The sequence below is a fragment of the Cibotium barometz genome, chromosome 31 (assembly GCF_041138505.1).
Source record: "Cibotium barometz isolate CiBa-2024 chromosome 31, ASM4113850v1, whole genome shotgun sequence".
Lineage (NCBI taxonomy): Eukaryota > Viridiplantae > Streptophyta > Polypodiopsida > Cyatheales > Cibotiaceae > Cibotium > Cibotium barometz.
The window spans coordinates 18,288,643-18,303,916 of NC_141076.1; the positions used below are offsets into that span (position 1 = coordinate 18,288,643).

The window sequence follows — 15,274 nt, forward strand, 5'->3', positions numbered from 1 at the left end:
GCATAGCTACTTAAGGTGGTAAGGTGTGGTGAAAACAACAGAAACGAGATGATATGGATGTCTATTCATACGGTGACTCCTTTTACAACATGTAAACTGAAATATAGGCTTAGGTAGTTAGGTTTGTTGTTGTAGCTCTTAGAAGAGTCTGTCGTTGGGAATCTCCTTTTTGCTTGATGAAGACTTCATGCAGTTGGCTTCTTGGTTCTTGAATCTGCATTCCTCTTCTTTGTGTCTCAGCTTCTTGTAATGGTCACACTTTGGCTTGTGCTTGAGTCTGCATTTGCTTTGGTAATGTCCCATCCTTCCATAGTGAAAACATTTCTTTGTTGTTTTGTTGAAGAAAGCGTGGTGCACAGTTGTGCTTTCTTGCTTTAGCTCTTTTTTTTCTACAAGAAGAGAGGAGAAACATCCTTGAAAGACTCATTCTGGTAAAATTTTTAGTGTAGTCACCAATGCATTGTACTCCTTTGGCATGCTTTTTAAGAGAATCTTTTATCTCCTATCTTGGTATCTATGCCATCCAATTGTGTCATTATACTTTTCATCTTGCTAACAAGTTGTGCTAATGACTCAGTGAAATTCATTTCTAGCCTATAGAATTAAATTTTCAGATGAATTTCTTGATTTTTGGCCTTAGCTTCAAACACCAAGTTTAACTCTTCCCATGCGTCTTTGGCATTATCGTTGTGATCAATGTGGTGAATGAGATTAGGTTCCAAATGTAATCCAATGAGTGACAATGCTTACTCATCTTTCTCTACCCACTTAATCAGTTTTGTTATTAGGTGCATTTTTCTTTACCATCTTTCATAGTTTTTTGTGCATTAATAGATACTTCATTTGTGTAGCCCATGTGTGGAACCCTTCCTCAGTGAACTTCTCAACATGACTTATTATGTTCGTTGTAACTCGCCTGGGAAGTGCAGGAGTGTGCATCGCTTTGACCATGAGCACAATTAAACATTTGGGCATTTAATCACATCCATTAAACAATCCACAAAGCTGAAAATAAAAGTTGCACAACTGACACCACATACAGGCCAAAATGGGCCGACCGTCCCCCCCGTCCCCCCCCCCTTGGAGTATTTCATTATCCAAGAAGAAATATAACATGTACAAGCTTTGGGGGCCTTACTCTCCCCATGGGAGATGCTGGATTATCCATATACAATCATAAACTTGTCCTTCATCCAATATGGCTATCCAACATGTCCTTCCATAGGCGCACAAACATGTTTAACAGCCCACATGGCTCTTCCATACACGCATAAACTTGTGTGACAGCCCATATGGCTCTTCCACGAGCACAGAAAACCTATAAGCCAGCCCATGTGGCTCATCCATGAACTCGTAAACCTGTAAAGCAGCCCATGTGGCTCATTCATGAGTTCATAAACGTGTATAACAGCCTGTATGTCGCATCCACAAGCGCCAAAACCTGTAAACCCGTCCATGTGGCTCATCCATGAGTGCATAAACTAGTATAATAGCTCGTATATTGCATAGAAAAATCAGAGTTTTCAGCCTCCAAAAACCTACTTGAAGCTCAAACTCGCCCAATAGATAACTCTCTCATGTTCAAATAAGCAAGAAAATGCTACAATGCCATGTGTAGAGCTTAATTGACGAGTGTGAGGACACTTGTCTCACTTTTATCCTCTTATCTGCCACATGTCCCAAATCCAAAGGATAAAAATTCCACCATCTTCAGCTCTAAAAATATCCCAAATGATAGCTAATTTCACATCGGCGCTTTGGCAATACTCGATCTCTGTCGAATTCGAGAGGTAATGATGCGAACGGAAATTCCATCGGAGATTGCCAAAAATAGCAACTTTTTGTAAAATTTAGAAGATGATCTCTTTGTGTTCCACCACATGAGAAATACATGTCAGCACCATGTAGAAACTTGTTTCATTGCTCGATCTCTCCTAAATCCTCAAGAGTTCGCCATACATACTTTCCACTTGAGCAGGCATGAAGTGGATTATGCCATGGGTAGCATGTGATTATGAGGAACCGTCCTCCCACGAGCAGGCTCATGGCAATGAGCATTGGGAGACAGCCATGCAGGAAGAGTATAGTTTCATATAGAGAAACAATACATGGGAACTAGTTGACTTGCCTCCAGGCAAGAATGTGATTGGTACGAAGTGGGTGTATAAGATCAAACACAAGCCAGATGGATCCATTGATATTTGATAGGTACATAGCAAGCCTGGTTGCTAAAGGCTATTCCCAAGAGAAGGGGATAGACTATGATGAAACCTTTGCCACAACTTCAAAAATGACAACCATTCGAACAGTCACTGCATTGGCAGCTCACCATGGTTGGAGTATGCATCAGTTGGACATAAAGATTACATTCTTGAATGGGGATCTTTGGAAGAGGTGTATGCACAACAACCTCTAGTCTTTGTGGTTGCAGGATATGAAAGCAAAGTGTGTCTTTTAAAGAAGGCATTCTATGGTCTCAAGCAAGCTTCTTGAGCATTGTATGAGAAGATTCATGCACATTTGGCCAGCCAAGGATTCCAGATTAGTCCCATTGAGAGTATTGTTTATGTGCAGAGAGATGGTTCAAACATTGTCTTAGTCATCCTGATTCCTATATGTGGATGATGTGATCTTGTCAAGGAATAGTGAGCTGAAAATTTCAGCTTTCAAAGCTGAATTGCAGAAGGCATTTGAGATGTAAGATCTTCGTCAGTCGCGTTTCTATCTGGGCATACAATTTATGCAGTAAGATGGTGGCATTGTTACGTCTCAATTAAATTTTGTTCGGAAGCTTTTGAAAAGGTTTTGCATGGAGGATTGCAAGCCTTCAACCAATGTCACGTGCACCCCCATTAGGTGTACCAGTGACATGGCATCCGTAAGCATTAAGCAGGACAATTAAGCATTAATCAAGTATTATCCAGGGCATTTACAGCATATAGCACATCATGAGTATGTGTTTGGGGGCTGTTACAGTTCCTACATCAGCACGTAAGTGGTCATGGACTATGGTCAGTAGCCGACAGGGTCCAGTCAACCAGCTGGCATCAGCATTTAAGTATTTATGAAGTCGTGAAGACACCAGTAAGCTGGCTGACTGCTGTACAGTACCCGACCAGCAGCACTCTCTCATATAAATAGAATCGCATCATATGAGCATATCATATCTTGCATTCTCCACAGCGTTTCCTTCCTAAGGAGCCAAGGGAGTCAGTAGATCATCAGTAGCCTGCAGTACAGCATACCCAAAGATACAGCAGGGCAGTTCATCATCCACAAAGCATTCAGCATCCAGCATATTCAGAATTCAGTCATCATTCTCCTATCTGCTACATAGAGGAAAGCCAGCATTCCAATGGTGGACCTCAGCATTGGAGAAGGGATCAGTCACTCATCATCAGCGTTCAGCCTATCTCTCTCTTCCCGAGATAGATACTCATCTAGGGACAGCATAGATCTATTTACAGATCTTCATTGTAACTCATCCATGGCCCATAGTACGTGGTTGCAAGCTTAGGATATGCACCCTCTTTGCCAGGCCTCTTTGCAAGTCTTGCTTTCTCAAATTTCAGCAATACCCAATCATTCTCTTTAACATCCAATTGCCTTCTATGCTTGTCGGCAGCCTTTTAATGCTTGTCTTGTGACCTTGCAATGGCTGTCCGCACCTGAGCAAAAGCAACATCCAAGTCTTTTACATACTCATCAGCTGCAAATATCCCATCCTTTGTACGAAGGATGGGTGGCAAAACCACCTTACCATAAACAATCTCAAACGGGGCCTTTCCCGTAGATGCATGCACTGTGTTGTTGTATGCAAATTCCACAAGCGGTAAGTACTTCTCCCAAGAAGACTTCTAATCCGCCACATAACATTTCAAGAGATCCAACACGGCTGAATTTGCAGCCTCACTTTGCCCATCCGTTTGAGGGTGATAAGCTGATGAGAAGTCCAATTTGGTGCCCATATTATCAAATAAGGCCCGCCAAAAGAGACTTGTAGTCCTGGGATCTCTATCCCCCACAATGGACTTCGGCATTCCATGATGTTTGAACACTTGTGCAGGATATATTTTAACCATATGCTCAGCTTTGATGGTCTTTTTGACTGGCAAGAAATGAGCTTGCTTGCTAAACCTGTCCACAATTGTCCGAATTGCATCATTATCCTGTTGGGTACGTGGCAAGTCCATAATGAAATCCATTGTAATACTTTTCCATGGTTGCGTGGGAATAGGCAATGGCTGAAGCAAACCTGGTGCCTTTTGCCTATCAAATTTGACCTTTTGACAGGTGATACATGCACGTACATGTGTCTCTATGTCCTTCCGCATACCTGTCCAAAAGAAATACCACTCAATCATGTGCGTAGTAGGCATTATGCCTCTATGACCAGCATATGGAGGAGCATGGCACTCATCCAAAACCTTTTGCCTCATGTCAGACACCACACATAGGCAATTATCTTTCATGAGATAACCCTCTTTGATCACATATGAGGCATGTGCATGACCAGCCATCAAATCAGCCTAAATAGTGGCAAAATCAGCATCCGTATGATACAAATCACGCATGGTAGGCAAGTCCCCATGTGAGGCAACCAAGATAGCTGCTACATACGGCTTTCGTGACAATGCATCGGTATAACCGGTCTATGGACACATAAAGCGGTAATTCATTCACAAATAACCTGGACTTACTCAGACACACAATCACAGAATCCTCGCTCCCTCGCTCAACAACACATTGGCCCCGAAGTCTGGCGCCCCTTGTGGTATTTCTTTATTGTTAAAGAGTTGGAAAATACAAAGCGCGAGTGCAACAGAGCACTCTACTTGCACCAGCTGAGTTTTACAAATTATGGGAGAAATTTGCCAGCATAACTGCACTAAAGCTGTTCCATAACATCTTAGAATGAGTCCCAACTGACAGGCTCACTTCCATAGGCATCAGACTACCCAATGGAGTCCAAAACATCACAATTCAGCTTGCTGTAATTTTCTGCACAGACCTGTTTTCAGCTCTGTTTTCGGCCCAAATTAACCCTTGTATTGTCCTGGAGGACTTTAGCAAAGTCCTACTGCATTCTGGCATCAACCGGGCAACATAACAGCCCAAAAACAGCACCTAAACAGTGCTGAAACAGCGTTGTTTCGAAGAGGTTATTACGCTCTTCCGTCCCTGCTTTGGTGTAGGAACTAACTACACCGGTTCCTGTTCAAGGAGGCAACTAGCCTTTGCATATAAGCATGGAATTCACACCACTGTACCTGATTTTATCTGATGAGAGTATTACCATAGTGTGCAAGAGAGAGAGAGAGGCTGTGGGGAGCAAGCTCAACCCTCCATACATGAGTTGCAGGGCAAGGGAGTGCACCACAATAGCTCTTAACCTACAACAATCCACCATAATGGCTGCAAATGAGCCTCATTCAGCCCAAAATCCCACGCTTCCCTCTTCCCAGTGTGGAAAATGCACATAAATTTGACACTTGGCACATTTTTAAGCCTTTTCCACATGCAATCTTCCAAGCTAAAAATCTCCTGATTGGTTCACATTCTCACAACAGTCCTTTGCCAGCTTTCGGTTCCCTTGACATTCCACCCAAACTGACGCGAACACTTTTCAATTCCGACACTGCCCAAAATAGCAGTTCCCTAGATTTTAGGGATGATGTCATCTGCATTCCTTCTGGTCTCTTGACCATCTTTGACCACTATGGTCACTTCAGAATTTGCTTAGAATTCAAGATACATTCACATTTCGGTGGTGGCCACTTACTAGTGTAAACCGGCCTATGCCCTCATTCAGTGGCCATGTCCTGGACATTGTCATTCATCTTTCAGTGCAATTCTCAGGCTTAGCCAACCACTGGTCCAAAGTCCCACTGGCTGACCCATTCTGACATTGCAATGGCCCAAGCCCTTCCAAGAGATCCCGGGGGAGAACAACAGCAACCAAAGAGAAAGAAAAGAAAAATATATATATATAAAGAAATGTAAATAAAGAAAACAACTGCAAAAAGTTTCACCTCCTGGTGACAATCGGCCACTACATTCTTCTTTCCCGGGGTGTGCAAGATCTGAAAATGAAACATAGAGAGGAAATTGGCCATCCTCATATGCTTCTCTGACAACTTAGTTTGAGTAAGAAAATACCTCAAACTCTGGTGATCTGTCTTCACAGTGAAATCAGCCCCAAGAAGGTAATGTTTCCATATAGTAAGTGCATGAATTACAGCCAAGAGCTCTTTCTCATAAATGCCAAGAGATAGCTCTGCATCATGCAACCTACGACTTTCATAAGCCACGGCATGTCCCTCTTGATTAAGGACAGCTCCTATGCAATTTCCAGATGCATCACGTTCCACACAAAAAGGCTTTTGCAAATCTGAAATGATCAACACTGGACCATGAGTAGTTGCATCTTTCAATTTGAGGAATGCATCTCTATCTACATTAGTCCATTTGAACACGGCCTTCTTCTTTGTCAAATCATGTAAAGGAGAAGCAATCCATGCAAAGTACCGAATGAACCAGCGATAGTAAGAGCATAATCCAAGAAAACTACCGATCTCATGCACCGAACTCAATTCGGGCCAATTCCGAATTGCATCAATCTTTGCAGGATCCATCCGCACCCCATCTTAGGACACAATATGTCCAAGATAATGTTTCTCTGACAAGAAGAACTCACTCTTCTTTGCATTTATGAAGAGTTTATGCTTATGGAGCTCTTCAAAAACAATAGCCAAATGAGCTTTATGCTCTGCTTCGGTCTTCGAGAAGACTAGGATGTCATCAAAGAAGACACCTGTAAATTTCCTGTATCCACGGAATATGCGATCCATCATTCTATTGAATGTAGCTGGGGCATTTGTAAGACCAAAAGGCATAACAAGATACTCATAAAGCCCAAATGCTGTCCTGAAAGCAGTTTTGTGTACATCTTCAGACACTACACGCACTTGATGATACCCACTCTTGAGATCAATTCGGCTAAAGCATGCCAATCCATCCAACTTGTCAAGGATGTCGTCTATGCATGGAATCGGAAACCGATTCTTGATGGTAGGCTTATTCAAAGCTCTATAATCCACACACATACGAAAGGATCCATCCTTCTTTTGAACTAAGAGGACGGGTGAACAATATGGGGAAGAGCTTGGCTAAACCAAACCCTTCTCAAGAAGCTCATTTACTTGCTTCATAATCTCCTCTTTTTGGGATGCACTTACACGATAGGCTGGCCTATCAGGTGGTGAGCTACCCGGCACAAGATCAATGCGATGATCTTCCGGTCGTACAGGTGGTAACTCATTTGGTAACTCATCAGCAAAACAATCATTGTGCTCTTGCAAAAATTTCAGCCTATCATTACAAAGAGTGTTTACATGTACATTATTTTCCTCAACAGGATCTCGTACAAAAATCAAGTACGCAAAAATACTCTTTTTCATTACTTTCTTAATTTGTACATGAGATACAAGGGGAATGGTATCACCCTCTTCACCAGCATCAATTACATGTTCTCGGCCTTTATGCATGAAGGTGATCCGTGTTGGTCTTGTAAGCCTTGCACGGATCAATACGTGTATACCAAGGCTTTCCAAGCAATACATCATAGCCATTCAAAGGCGCCACAAGAAAATTCTCATGATCCACATAGCCTTGAATGTGTATGCGCAACTTGCCAAAAATAGGCATGACTTGCACTTCTCTACCAACAAAGGCAGCCCCTGCTTCAATTTGAGGACCCATGTCCTCCACTTCAATACCCAAAGCAGCTGCCATTTGAGTGGATATGAAATTTTCAGATGCACAATCATCAAACATGAACAAAGCGGGCTGATCTTTGAGCTGTCCCCAAGCTTTACATACAATCCTATCTTTGCTATCATGTGAAGTGTTACCTTGCACATCCGGAACCATATGCACATTAGGCTTTGATGCATTTGCATTATCACGCTTCTTCTTATTTGGGCATGCCTTTGCAATATGCTCGGTGCTACCACAAGTAAAGCATTTTCCCTCACTCATATATTGCTTTTTCTATTCCGGAGTGAGACCATAGTCTCTCAGTTTGAAGGGACGCTTCTTGGTAGTGTTATTTTGAGCCTTTGGACCAAAAGGTGATGCATAAGGCATAGATACGTGTGCCCTGTAAGCATGAGGCATGGCTGGCCCCTCAACATGCATTGATACATTTTCAGCCATAACTTCTCCCTCACGAGCACACTCGAAGGCATGAGAGATACACGGAATACCTCCACTAACAAAAAATTGCAGCCCATGATGCATGTGTTGTGCATGCACATTTTCAGCCAGCAATGGCATTTGATATACATTTTGACCACTGCCATAAACATTGTATCCTTCACGGGCTACATAAGGTTTTCCTGCATGGCGTAAAGTCACTGATTGTTCCTCTCCCATAGCATGGAGATTTATCCTCTTAGACATAAGTTCTTGTTCGGGCACCAGTGGGGATTCCAAGACATGTGGGATGGTTGCCATTTCTGCATATGCATCCTCGGTACGAGGCAAGTATGCACGTGCTGCATCCCTCGGTTGCATGTGCAACTCTTGAGCAATCATTGCCATTGCATGATCCATATAAGATTCAGCTTTCTTGGCCTTCAAACGATCATGTACCAATGGATCCTCGCGGCGATAGAGATTCAATTCTTCTTGTTGTGCATGGAGAAGAGCGTGCATACGAGTAAGTTCAGCCCTCAAGACTATGGACTCTCTTCTTGCATCTTCTCTTTGCCACGGGACGGCTGTCCCACATATTCATGTTCCCTATTGTGCACCACATGAGTTTGCTCATCCTGTAAAGCATTGGAGGCATGCATTTCATTGTCCCTGTCTCTTGTATTAGCATCTCCAACATTCATTGTATGGCTATCCATAATGTTTTAAGTGTAGAGATAGCTAGTGTTCACGGTGATCGTCTCTCACGATAGAAGTGAAAGAGAACTGTATGCTCTGATACCAATGTAACTTGGTTGAACACAATGCTAATCAATACACTTAAAACATATTCATGTTCCCTATTGTACACCACATGAGTTTGCTCATCCTGTAAAGCATTGGAGGCATGCATTTCATTGTATGGCTGTCCCACATATTCATGTTCCCTATTGTGCACCACATGAGTTTGCTTATCCTGTAAAGCATTGGAGGCATGCATTTCATTGTCCCTGTCTCTTGTATTACCATCTCCAACATTCATTGTATGGCTGTTCATAATGTTTTAAGTGTAGAGATAGCTAGTGTTCACGGTGATCGTCTCTCATGATAGAAGTGAAAGAGAACCGTATGCTCTGATACCAATGTAACTTGGTTGAACACAATGCTAATCAATACACGTAAATACACTAAGATTTGAAGGACACTTGCTCATATACAAGAAGTAAATTGCTGAATTGACAAGAGACACACAATGTGCCGGAACGGCCGACCCCTCCCTTGAGTAAATTTGTATTACTATTGGAGAAATTCAATACATAGCTTCACGGGCATCCATTGCCAAATCCTCCATGCCAATGCATATGAAATTCAGCATTTAGAAAACAATGGTATGTCGATGTAGATCACCAAGGAGCTGCCTTGATGCCCGGCCTGACTTCAGTGCCCATATTCTCTACCATTGGCTCTATGTTCTATCAAGCAAGGTAGCAACATCTTCAAGAGCACATAGGACAAGAGAAATACTACACAGGGCGGCTAAACAAGGAGTCCTGCCCTTCTACTGAATAAGTGACAACACATTGTCTAATTAGCTTACCAGTCTTCATAGAAGTTGTTGCAAGCGGAAGCCTTCGCGTTGGAAGCTTTAGAAGTGTTGATATCTTCGATTTGCCGCAATCCTTCGCGACAAAAGTCTTCAAGAGGATGAAGGGAATCCTGGGAAAGCTCCCCCTATGGTTCAATTTGAGAAAGGAAGGCTGAAATTAGGGTTTTCAGCAAAAAGACCAAAAATTTCAGCAAAAATGAGAGCTGTTTTGCTGAATTCCAGTCATTGGGAGTGAGTAGGAGAGTGATTAGCACTTGGAAACACTCTTGGAAGCTTGGAAAACACCCTAGCAAGTTGGGTATGGCTATGGAGAGCTTGGAAATGGAGAGAAATGGTGGAAAAACAGAGTTTTTAGCCTCCAAAAATCTTCATGAAGAGAAAACACGAATTTTCTCTTAATAAGTAAGTGAATTGGGGTCCAATCAGGTGAAGGGACATGGGGAGATGTCCATTTATGAGTAAAAGGGGAGGATCAGGTCCTGGACATCGAGTCTTGTCCGCCTCGGGACTTCAGTGAGTGTGAACTTGGAAGCGGTCATAATTTATAAGTGACTTTTGGGCGCCCAAACTTTAATGAAGTGGGAACGCACTCACTTATAAATATTGGCTAAGTCCTAAGGGCTATTTGAGCCTAGATTGGGTAATACTTACCACCTGTTCACATGCCACACAACCATGTCAGCAGACAGTTTCACACGCACGGTTCACGGGCGGGCGTCCCCTAGCCCGGAACTACACATAGGTCATGGAGGCATGAAAACAGCATGTAATTTCATTTGCAGGCAAGCACATAAAGATGCTATGCAATGCAGCATTGGCATGAGCAATTTCCGTTCATGAAACCATATAAGACCAGGCGCTTCCAGTCAAGTATTTGCGATACCAGACCCAGTGGAAAGCCAATCCTTCAGGCGTTTTCGGGCATGTACACAAAGGCACAAGTCCCAGCGGAAAGCTTAGTCCTGTCTCAATACTCTGTTCCTCTCACTATGAGAGAGACGGATATGTGGTGCATCCCTGTCATACTGGAATGGTGGTAGATGATCCATGTCTAGGCCATGCTGTGAGAACTAATGTGTGACCTGTGCATACCATGATCCTCTGTCTCCTGCCTCAGCTAGTTGTCTAGATGCCTCAAAAGATCTGTATGACAATCTGTCTTGTGGCATCTCTCTGAATCTGTCTAGCAGGCATATAGTCTGGGATATGGCCTCTACCATCATAGGAGGCGCAACAAACTCTGCTCGGATAATGTCACGAGGTACCGACGGTTTGCTGCGTATCATGCGTGCCATCATGAGGGCCTGTGGTCTCTCTATCTGTGTCCACCAATGGGTAGCAAGGCCTGGCGCCCATACCGCCGCTCCATACATCAGTGCCGGTGTGACTAATGTGTCAAATAGCCACCCCTTCGTCCGGGGCTCCTCTGGTGGCACTGTCTCTCTAGCATAGCCAATGCTGCATATCCCCGTGTCAATCTAGCTCTCGCTGTTGAACCCATGGTGAAGTGCATGGCTGCTGCAGAGAAGGTAACCCCTAGGTACACGTATGATGTCACCACCTCCACTTGGCGTCCTGCGAGAGTGAATGTCAGCTGACTCTTGCCCTGTCTCGATGTATGAAAGACCATAACCTTGGTTTTCCCAAGGTTCACAGCAAGACCCCTCTGTGCGCAGAAATCATCGAAGTGCATGTAGATGCTGCTGCAGAAGACCTAGAGACTCAAACACTAATACAATATCATCAGCATAAAGCATAATATGTACTGAGGTACCTGCTGAGAGAGAGAGAGAGAGAGTTGTATTAATGTCTACAAAAGGCCAAAATGACCTATGAGACCAAAGGGTTACATCATGTCCATGAAATACATCATCATGGGTACTAAAAATAAAAATCAAAGAAAGTAATAAGAGCTGAAATGTCAGATCTGATCCCAAAACAAAAGTGTGCAGCTCTCATATCACCCTAAAATACCCCGCATAGGACGCTGCAACATGGCACCCAATGTAGTAAAGCTGGGCCGGCGGGAGAAAGTCCTGTGGTGGTGGGAGATGATGGCTGTGATCCTCTTGTAGTGACGCAGTGTGGGCGGGGACCACGAGGTTGAGTGTGTCGGGCTTTGCATAGCTCAATGGCTGTATCTAGTGTCACTCCTCTTGGCCAAGCTCCTGCATCAGCTTGGAGGACGGGTGTAGTGGGTGAATCTGCCCTCGTCACTCTGGTTTGGAAGAAGTTGGTGAGAGCTCTCTGTACTAGTCCTCTGACGGGTACTGCTGGTCTAGGCCGCAAAAGGGACTCCCTGTGTCTGTGAAGCTCCAGGAGGAAAAGTCCCTAGAATCTCTGGTGTGGGAAATCCAAAATGGCATATGGGACCAAGAAAGTACAACTTGTTTACAATCTGTAAGAGGAGATGCACGGAGCATCTCTAAGAGCCAGAACAAAAAAATAAAATAAATTGATGATGAAATGCGTAGGTCAATCATCAATGTAATAAAGCATGTGTCTGACTAGTCCAAGGAAGCACTTCTAAGCTATGGTCATGTGTGCCTTTGCTAGGACTCCAAGCTCACTCTACCAAGACAATGAGATTACAAAGGCTACTCATAACTTTGTCTTCTGAGGGACGAGACGGTGCACCCTTCAATAAAGCATGTATTTGACTAGTCCAAGGAAGCACTTCTAAGCTATGGTCATGTGTGCCTCTGCTAGGACTCCAAGCTCACTTTGCCAAGGCAATGAGATTATAAAGGCTACTCGTAACTTTGTCTTTTGAGGAATGAGATGGTGCGCTCCTCGAATCTTGTGTCCGTGGGACATTGTGGGCCTCCAAGATTTCCCCAGACACCACTTGTTTCTGAGGCCCCGCTCTTCTCAAGGTGTGCCAATGCACCTATCCATTTGTGAGTATGGTACTTCGCATACCATACATACTGTTTGGTATGCTGTACTGAGTGCTTTCGTTTCTATAAACACTTTGAAGCCTACTTTGTTTTGTAACTTAATGGGCATCCCGTATGCTTCATCCATGCATCCTGTATGCTTCTTTATGCAGTTTGTACATATCCTCCATGCACAATGTTTTCCGAATGTAGCATTTTTTCAAAACTTTTCAATTGAGAAAATGGCAATGCATCTAACATACCTTATCCTGATGAGTTCTTTAGCCTTCTTTTAAATTGGTCCATTGACATTTTATGTGATTTTTTTCTGTTTTGTAGCTTGTGAAAATAAATGTGTCTTTCGAAGTGGATTTGGCAGCAGCTTTAAAGGTCAAGGAAGTTCCCACACTGCTCTTCATTAGGGGAGGAAAGCTGTTGCATCGACAATCGGGTGAGTCCTTGGGGCCATAAAAAAAACCACCTAAAGCGCTCCTTACAAGTTTACTATATTTTGTTGGAGCAAGCAAACTTTAAAGATGCTTACATACATGTATACCTAGAGAGATTCTAGATACATGTGGCTTGTGCATGTTATTATGCCTTGCAATAATGCATGCAAACACATATATGGGTGTGTACAACATGAACATGTGTGCAAGCATACATGCATGTATAGCATAAGCCTTATGCCAGTGGGAGTCCTCACTTGCACATTTGTGTATAGATAAACATGTACATGTGCATCCAACAATCTTGCCTTATCAAACCTTACACGTGCATGTGTATTAGAAGACTTTTGCACTTGAGATTTGAGAGATAAAAGAGAGACACATCGGAATACTGACACAAACCACTCAAACATAGCTAATACTAAAACTACTGATATTTACCTTGCCCGATAGTGATTTTATGGGGAAGTAAAATAAGCTTAAACGGCTCATGACTGGATGCCTGATAGTGATTTTATGGGGAAGTAAAACTTCTCCAGAAGGCTCCATGCTCATGCACGCTGCTGAGCTGGCTGTCTGCTCAAGATGATGGGAGAAAGAAGGGACGGTAAAGTGTTTGACAGCCTCCCAACTGCTGGTCAATCAACATTTATGCTGTGCCCTTCACTGTGGTGTGGCCAGCCTACATATATGGACGAGCCAACATGTTGGGTGCCGTTGTGCTGCTGTTTGAGCATGGCCTTGGATGCAGCAGTATTGCAACCAGGCGTTGCATGTGCCTGCTTCGATGGCCCACATTACTAGGCTTGTGTATCTATATTCCTTCCGGTTGATTGTCTGCCTTCAATCTTGCATGCAGCTCCTTAAGTCATCAGGCGGTGCGAACATGCCTATAACATCTCGATTGGTTCACATTTGGGCATCCAGCTGTTGGTGGAGACTATCCACCATCGTCATACTCTACTGCAGACACCGAACAAGTGGCCAATCAGGATTCTGTACTGTTTTGACGTTTTGAGAGGTATTATCTGCCATGTTCTCCACCAAGACCACTGTTGACCACAACTGCATAGCTACCTGATAAGCTTTAGCATAAAAAAGACTCATTAGTGAGAAGCAATTCACCTTTTTTGAGTTGGCCTCCGTGTCAACTTTTTCGACTTGTTTGTTGCGAGCACTTTGGTATCTCTTTACTTCCTCTACTTCGGCATCCGATTAATATGGAGGGCCACTTGCTAGGCTTCATAGTGACCCGTGGAAGCTGTTGAGAAATGTGGTGCCATGGAGCACAAGGAAGAGGTAGGGAGTAGCCAAGCAAGAGCAAAGCATAGTATGTAGCCACATGAGCAAAGGGGATTATCCCACATTGATGTACAAGCCCAAGGGTGTACCTCCTCATAGAAAAGGGGACCATTTCAAGCAATGAAAATATATCACTTACACACATCTCAAGTCTCTTTATGAGTACAAGTCTTAATCTTGTAACGTGATTGTGCTTGAGTCTATTGCACATACTTATTAGCATGAGTGTACTTAGGTAGCATCCACCCTAGATTAGCTTAATCATTTGTCATTAGAAGGTCATAAGATAAAGCCTAATCTCCATAGCTATGTGTAGGAGATATCATGAATCTTAACATGGTATCAGAGCCTTCTCTCCTTGAGCTTCTCATTAGGATCTCTCTCTAGTTTCATTTGCACTAATTAAGTGAGTAGTGCCCAACACACATAAGTGTGTTCACACGGGAAAAAAACCTGTGTCTAGTCACAGGAAGAAAGTGCCCGTGAGTAAGCTGGGTTCACACCTGACTAGCCGGGAGTGGACATGACTAACAAACCCCCCTCAAGTGAACGGTGTGAACGGGTAGCAGCAGGGTTATAAAGCTGTGAATGTTGCCTTGCACTATTCTCCACAGTAAGAGTGAATGGCACTAGTAAGAGTGAATTGCAGTGCCAATGGGAAAAGCAAGCACTGTATGACAGGAAAATAGAGAAGCCCCAATGTCATAGTGCTAATGCTAGAGCACAGGAGTACATAAATGCATCACCTGAAATGCATGTCAAAGATCATGTGGACATCAACTGCATCAAATCAAGAGGCATCGCATAATACCCCCTTGAAGGCAAGCATCCGAATGCCAAGT

The 15,274-nt window shown here is 43.4% G+C and overlaps 1 protein-coding gene across 2 annotated transcripts in view; it reads left to right on the top strand.

Moving 5' to 3' along the window:
- The window catches only part of LOC147620566 (uncharacterized), a 64,657-nt gene that overhangs the window by 25,338 nt on the left and 24,045 nt on the right, over positions 1-15,274 (top strand). The window contains exon 4 of one of the 2 annotated variants that reach the window (XM_086824802.1): positions 13,021-13,132. The exons of the other annotated variant lie outside the window; for it this stretch is intronic. Coding sequence (XP_086680928.1) covers positions 13,021-13,132 — 112 coding nt within the window. The remainder of the gene's footprint in view (positions 1-13,020; positions 13,133-15,274) is intronic. 2 annotated transcript variants of the gene reach the window in all.